Here is an 8060-nt window from a genome sequence, read left to right as displayed (position 1 = left end):
TCAGTGATGGCAACACTATTCGGCATGGATTGTAATCGGATAACCATTATGTTCCTGGTGGTGATTTGGAGCCGGGTCAGCACGTGCGTCATAACAGGTAACCACAAAACCCGAATTCAAAACCTCGTCATTTTGAAGACCTTAAAGGGGAATTAAACCTTTGAAACAACTAGGCTTGTGTCAAAACAGAAAATCAAAGAATAATAACAAAGAATGTTTGAGAAAAATCGGACAAATAATGAGAAAGTTATGAGCATTAATTGCAGTCACTAATGCTATGGAGATCTTCCAATTGGCAATGCGACACTGATGTGTGATGTCTCATGTGGACAACTTTCTTTTTGCTTTTTCTTATGGTGATACCAACTCTTTATCCATGATGTATTCTTTAAAAGTCTGTATTACACATGATCTACTGATAGATGTGATAAAAGAAGCAGTTTAAGTGAAATATATACTAAAGTAATGGGGGAGTTGTTCACAAGAGACATCACACATCTTTGTCGCATCGCCAATATGAGGATCTCCATAGCATTAGTGATCGCAATATTCAAAATGAAAAGCTCATAACTTTTCATTATTTGTCCGATTTTTCCCAAACTTCCGTTAATCTGTTTCTTTGATTTTCTTTTTCATACAAGCTATCTTGTTCCAAAGGTTTCATTCTCCTTTAACAACATGACAATACCTCAGGTGGTATGGCAGTTGTCTCTCAAATCGACCAGATTCGAAAAACAATGCGCTACGTACCTTCTTCTGGTAGGATATACAATCCTCAATATCCATTTATAGGATTTTCGGAGAGGACTTATAGCTGTGCAGCGTTGATGCAGATCATACGGGTGGTTACATAACAGCGTTCCCTGTTTTCAAGCAATTAGGTAAATAGGGTCCATTCAAACACATAAATAACAATCGCACATGAAAAAAAGAAAACAGTCGGAGTTGGACAATTTATGTTTACAAGGTGGTGTTGGCACCGTCAATATGGTAAAAAGACAGTAACATGAATTATTAAAAAGGCTATACATTAAACCACGGGCACATGGAGTTCTCTGTGAAATAGATGTTCTAGTCGTGTCGTTATCATATCTGAAGCCGATGGAATTTGTATTCCAAAATATATCATAACGGTGAATTTATTGGGAGCAGTTTCTGGTCTCCTTTCTAAGTTCCGAGACTTCAAAATACTTCGGTCACAAGTATTAGGGTATCCATCTTCCAAATGAAGTGGCATTATTACTTACCGAGAAAGTTCTCTTTGTCTTTGCTAAGAAAATACTTGTTTATCATGAATTTCAAATTATATGACTTCACGGAAAAAAACTCTGCTGAAGATTGGACAGTAAACTGATGTACCTGTCAAATTGGAATGTAGATGCAAAGTTTTTAAATAAAGGGGTTGCAAACATGACATGATGAAAATGGTGATAATAGTGTCCTGATATCTGTTTACATGGTTTCAAAGTATTGAAAGTTTGGGTTCTCCATCAACGTGATCAAACCTCAAATCTTGAGTTCAGTTTTGGGACGCTACAGAGTTGAAAGGAAAGGGTAAAAATTACTTTTTAGTGTCAATACTTTGATTTTGTGATATTCAGAAATGGGATAACATGAGTAAACGAATTGCCCTACGTACACCCGCAAAGGATAGCTAAAACGCGTATATTTGTCTGTAAATTTAGAGCTTAATACACCTCGGTGAAGGGTTGTTCAATATACAGAAAAATTATTGCAAACTTCAATGAAATCGAGAGTGCTTTTCGATAATTAAAAAATTATTATTTTTTCATTCCCTCGTATTGTTGTTGACAGATGTGCAACTTGTTGGCGGGCCGAATTCTAATAAAGGAACAATTGAGATCAAGATAGACAACGGGACATGGGAGACAGTATGTGGGACTAATATCGATACCACTGATGTCATCCTAATCTGTAAACATTTAGGATTCCAGGGAGCAAACAGAGCAATAAAGCAGACGTCTTATGGACAGAATTCAACTCCCAACCATGGGTTATTGTGTGCTGAAGGTAATGGCATATCAGTTAAGTTTATTAGATAGATATTAATTGTTCTTGACTTCTGATAATTATATGAATGAAATCGGGGTAAACAAACTTAGGTGTGTTCTGAAGCAGATCGTCAATGTGATTTGCTTTTTAGTTTTGCAGTTTGAAAAAAAAACCTAATTTATTTCTACAAAATCCAACATTTACCCCCCCCCCCAAAAAAAAAAAAAATCAGGAGCGATGAAACGTTTTTGAAAGGGTGTGCATGTGTGTGCGCGAGTATCGGGGAGGATAATAAATCACAATCATATGGTAATTTTCATGTGTTGTTTCTTGTCTACAACTAGTAAAAGAAGTGTGTGTGTGTGTGTGTGGGGGGGGGGTTAAGCACCCTTAGCCTCCCTTCCACATATTTAATCAATAATTATTGGCGACATTCTTTGAGGTCATCATGTATGATGCTCCACAACAATTGAACTTTAAGTTGCTATTCTGAATTTTACATGTATGAATTGCAAGAATAAGAGGTGTGGCCTAGAATTAAATGTTGCTTCTTTCTATTCGTCAAGCCTGAGAGATGCATGATATATTTAAAAAATAATTCGATGTCACTGTTCTTACTTAATCCTTCAGATGATACTAACCTGTCGGAGTGTTCATTGGTAATGGGATGTTCTGTAGCAGGAGCAGCTTCTTGCCATGGTAAGGTTTCCGTTAAAATTGTTTAAACGGCTTCTATGTCGTTAAATGTAACTTAAATATTTGACATACCCCTGAACTATGTCTAATTTTCACTGTAATTAAGATGGTACGTGAGTGCGATGGTGCGAATGTTCCACACTGAGGCTTAAGCTTCCTGTTTTCTTCAGTATAGCCAGCTATTGTACAATGTTCAGAAAAATTTAATAGCATGAACTACATATATACAGTGCGACCTAGAAAAAACGAAACCGATATTTAGCGATCATTTATCATTACTTAATCATAAATAAAATAGACAAATGACCTACCAATTTAAAGCTTAGAATCTCTTCTTTCATCTGATATTACTTACATTATTTCTCATTCACGCATGAGTGAGCAAATACAATTTGAAGAAAGGATATCAAAAACTCATTTGGCGGGGGGTATCTGGGTTTCAAAAAGAAAACCACATTTTTGAAAAGTTCAATATCTCCTCTTTAATTTGATACCTAAATTACAGAAAATGGTCAAGAAATAACAAAGTTCTGGTCATTTATGTATAATTAGGCCTACTGGTTTGCACACTTGTCATGTTCGCTATGATCATACACCTTTATAAGCTAAATATACTTTGATGAAATCATGATATTAGTTTAATCCTTTCGCTGTAACTTCGAAATATTATCAACAAAATGTTATTTTACATCCAAAATTAAGATATGTTGTCTCATCCTCCCCTCATGTTACTGCAATTAAGATATTTGTTTTCTTTGGCATAGTTATATGAAATTCCATGCCTACGCCAATAACACCTTTACAATTTTCACTGTTTTTTTTTAATATTAATTAGTTAATTTGGTTAACAGTGCAAATTAAATTGATATCTTGTGGAGTCACATTGTCCACCAACAAACCCACCATAATAAAACACAGAAAACGCTATGAACTAGGACTGGGGAGATACAGTACACCACTTGCTAATATAAATATGTTTTACTTATCAAAGTTCTCGATCGAGACCTAAATCATCTCTCCGCTTTCATTGTTCTCAAAATCCACTGCCCGATTTTTTTTATTTAACCTCATATTAAAATTTACACTTCATTCTTATTTTGTTTCATTGATTGTTTAAATCATTATTGTTTTTGTTTATTTTTTATGTTTGAATGGCCTCTATTCACCATCATACATAATCATGATGAAATATATCTAGTCTGACCTTATAACTCGCAATATCACAAGGGATTAAACAAACTGAAATATTTTGCTAGCAATTTTTAAAGTTTTATGTACCGTTACACTGCGTAGGGGTATATTTAGCTACTGTCACAATTCTTCCTAGTCAAGGTTAGGGGTATAATATAAATAATAAATAAGATTTTTGCAGTTATTATCCATTGAAATTGCAAGAATGACATTTATTTGACATAGACACATTGGAACGATGTCATATTAATCATTACGAATTTAACATCTTACACCTGTCCAAACCGTTATTGTGATAAGAGAAAACATAAAAACGTCCAATAACTATTTGGAATGTATTCTAAATAACGAGAGTTAATCAAATATGTAACGCACGTAATACTTTGATCTGAATGCCCGTCATTTTTTTTGTTACAGGAAAGTCTATACATATTTTATTAATATTACCTCAAGCATTTCTAAAGTATTTCTTATACTTTCTTCCCAGTTCTTCCACATATGGTAATGCATTCTTAGCATGCTAAGCAAGATATCTTATTTGCAATGATTATTTGCATAAAACCGAAGAATTTGATTTTTTCAAATGCATTGTCTGGAAAGTCCTTCTTTTCCAGTAGAAGTGATTTCCCTTGATATTTCACGAGCTGTCGATAAAATACCACATGATAACCTCCTGAACAAACTATCTCTGCAGTGCAACATATGTGGTACTCCGTGGCATTTGATCAAATAGTTTTTTATGGCCGTCGACAGTGTGTCATCTTTAGAGGTAACCTCTCTCAGTGGGGGTAATGTGCTTCAAGGGTGCCACAGGGAAGCATATAGTGGGCCCCCTGTTTTTCGAACTGACATCATAATTATTCATTCAACGATAAAAGCAAACTTAAAGTCAACTTCCACTATAAAAGAGAAGAGCAAAATTATTCACTTTGGATGCGTCACTATTCCACTGGAATTTCAAGTCAAAGTTAAACGATTAAAAAATGTCAAATTTCAGTATCTTGGCATAAGCAAAATAAAATTCAATTTCTCGTTTGTTCACACTGACTCTGAATGAGTGCAGCACATCGATATGCTTGTCACAAGTCGGAGAATTTTCTCTGGGGTAATGTTGTCTAATTCTTCCAGGAGATAACGCCGGACATCTTGAAGAGTGTCTCATGGTTGAACTCTTTGATTTACCGATTTTCCGAGCTGATCCCAACCGGGTTCATGTCTGGTAAACAAGCGGGCCATTGATCCAAGCGCTGCACATTGTGGTCATCCATAAATCTTTGGACGATGTTAGCTTGATGGGGACGTGCATCGTCATTCATGAGAAGGAACCATTCTCCATGATTTGTAGCAATGGGTACGACAACTGGCTCCAAAATCTCATTGATGTAGCGCTGAATGGTGAGGTTTCCATTGACAGCAATGAGCTGTGTCTTACCCTGTTATCTATAATTCCACCCCAGACCATAACACTTCCCCCTTGGCCTTGTTGCCTCTCCTGCACACAACAGTCTCTGAATCTTTCACGTGTCTTCCTCCATACACGAACCTTACCATCATTATGATGGAGATAGAATCTCGATTCATCCGTGAAAAGGACATTGCTCCAGTCTCGTATTGCCCACCATGCATGATCACGTGCCCAACCCAAACGAGCTGGAATGTGTCGAGGCAACAGCTTTGGTTTTCGTGCAGGTTGTGCAGGAGTACAAGCCGTGTTCACGCAGCCTGTTTTTGACCGTTTGAGAAGAAACTCGACGGGCACCTCGACCTCTTGCAGCATGAATTCCAGATCCGATAGTTGGTGCAGTGACAAATCGCCTTCTTAACGCATGCATCCTTATCCTATCTTCTGCAGGGGTGGTGGCCCTAGGTCGACCACTCCTAGGGCGGCCTCTAACTTCATCAGTAGCCAAATACTGCTGGTTCAAATTTGACATTGTTGTTGGGGAAACTTGGAAATATCGAGCCACTTGTCTAAATGACTGCCCAGACTGCAACATTCCTATTGCTCATGCACGATTTGGTTGGAAAGCTGCATCTTGAAAGTGAGTGTCCAAATGATCTATCTCATGCATCTCATGATGCATCGCTAAGACGCTAAGCATTCAATTCAATTGATAACCACCTGTTGAATTTGTTGAATGTATGCCTTCAGGATGGCCATGATCATTAGCATTTCAATGGTCCATTCCTTGCAAGTTTCTTTTGCTGACATTGCTATTGTTTAAAGCATTTAACCACTCATGCATGACTGTTTACAAGAAAATGCCATGTCATACTGGAAGAGGATTATTGTCATGAAGACATACAATAATTTGCCTTTAATCATTTACATGGATTTGCCTTTAATCATTTACATGTATATGGAATATTTTAACTCTTGTAAGTGTCCAAGAACTTTTTCTTTGCCGAGTGTATATTCCTAAATTTCAGTTGTACATTGACTTATCTGTATACTGATAACCTTATTCTTAGACCCTTTTGAGCCCTTTCAACAACATTTAGTTAAAATGGGACATCTACATTTAGTGCGATCATTTTTCAATTTGATAATCCTTATTCATTTTCTGATTGGATTATTTTCAAGCAACTCTTAATTCAATGTTTCAGATTCTGTATAAGTCTGGCTTCTCATATAAATTCAGTACGTACCCTGCACGATTTCACATTTTGTTTTTAACAATATATATTTCTATTTCTAATTTATGATTTTCTATCTTGAGTATATTTGTTATAAAAGCGTAATACTTTTTTTATGCCTTTATTATTTACCATAATTCCCGCGATTGTCGTATTTTTCTTCATGCTATATTTTACCAGTATTCCCAGTGCATCGGTTGGTTGGGCGGAGGGAACATCATTTCACAGTATCAAGTTTGCTCTCCTCTTCCCTGCCCACCAACTGATAAACTGGGTAAACTGCTATCAAATATTGCAGGTACCCATACAAGTTTTATGTCATTTTATGTAATGTTTCATATTGCTTTGTAATTTTGAATATGTTTGAAGTGCCGAATAAATAATGAATAGATATATAAATAAATGGTGTATATAGGGTAACTCCATTTTACCATAAATTGATTAGGGAAGTAGAGTGAATATGAAATTCGTAGAATGTTAAGCTAAATGTAGCGTAACATGAATTTGTCCCATGTCAGTCAGGTCAGTTCTATCATGTCTATAAAATGCATTTGGGCTCCAGCGATGTCTAACACCATATAATTCTTTCTCATAGGTGAGGGATATCTTGGATGTTTTGTGGACATGAGGAGTGAGAGGGTGTTGTCAGGCGAAAGTCTGGTAAATATTTCAATGATGACCATTCCTTATTGCATCCAGTTCTGTCAAGGGTCTACCGCAGCTAACTATACATTCGCCGGTGTTACAAATGAAAATGAATGTTACTGTGGTGAAGCAAGTGATAACTATACTAAACATGAAAAGCATTCGGACGATCAATGCCATGTTGCATGTTCAGGATATCCCACGGACAGCTGTGGTGGGGCAGGAAACATAGCTGTATTCAACAGTGAGTATCATTCTTGAACTCTATGGGTAGTATTCTGATGATAAAACCTTGGTATAAACCTAGTCTAACCTAGAAATATAGATATGTATGGCTATCGAAATACCACCAATTGAATGTAACCTAGGCGAGGGTATAGGCGCCTAGGTATTTTATAGGGGTAGTTGGCAAGAAAAACTCCAGGTAAAGCCATTTCAAACATAAATTGAGTACATGTATATTATATGGACAACCTCCATCTCTTGACGAAAGTGAGTCAAATTGTGTTATATTGTTGCTTATACGTTAACAGATCTTGTGTGTTATGTGTATCCCGGAATTCCATTCGGAAATACACAACATGAACGAAAACTTGACCAAAATATACATTGGACACACACACACTTAAAAAAACATTCTGACTTTCGTGATTTACCTGAAAAGAGCTATCATAAACTTCGGTAGTTCTAATATTCATATCTATAATTGAATGAAAGGGTACGCCTTGATCTCAACATGCTAACCCTAAGTCCACCTCAGAAAAATGTTGATTTGAATCAATAAAGAAAATTCAGACAAGGACAATGCTGAAAATTTCATCGAAATCGGATGTAAAATAAGAAAGTTATGACATTTCAAAGTTTCGCTTATTATTAAC

At 36.2% G+C, this 8060-nt stretch overlaps 1 protein-coding gene across 1 annotated transcript; it reads left to right on the top strand.

Annotated features, from left to right (window-relative positions):
- The first annotated feature begins 737 nt into the window (after positions 1 to 737).
- Positions 738 to 7443, top strand: LOC121430588 (WSC domain-containing protein ARB_07867-like). Its single transcript, XM_041627905.1, has 4 exons — positions 738 to 759; positions 1816 to 2031; positions 2644 to 2712; positions 7133 to 7443. Exons 1-4 carry the CDS (start codon positions 738 to 740, stop codon positions 7441 to 7443), a joined length of 618 nt encoding a protein of 205 aa, XP_041483839.1.
- The last annotated feature ends 617 nt before the right edge of the window (positions 7444 to 8060 follow it).

Source organism: Lytechinus variegatus, chromosome 17, assembly GCF_018143015.1.
Source record: "Lytechinus variegatus isolate NC3 chromosome 17, Lvar_3.0, whole genome shotgun sequence".
In the NCBI taxonomy this organism is placed as follows: domain Eukaryota; kingdom Metazoa; phylum Echinodermata; class Echinoidea; order Temnopleuroida; family Toxopneustidae; genus Lytechinus; species Lytechinus variegatus.
Note: the sequence above shows the minus strand (reverse complement) of the source record. Positions and strands in the feature narration are given on the sequence as shown.

Bases quoted from the DNA above. Each gene is read 5' to 3' on its own strand.
- LOC121430588 (XM_041627905.1), top strand. From the start codon at position 738: ATGCGCTACGTACCTTCTTCTG. The intron at 2,032-2,643 runs GTAATGGCATAT...TTAATCCTTCAG, and splicing joins TGGGTTATTGTGTGCTGAAG to ATGATACTAACCTGTCGGAG. The intron at 2,713-7,132 runs GTAAGGTTTCCG...TCTTTCTCATAG, and splicing joins AGGAGCAGCTTCTTGCCATG to GTGAGGGATATCTTGGATGT.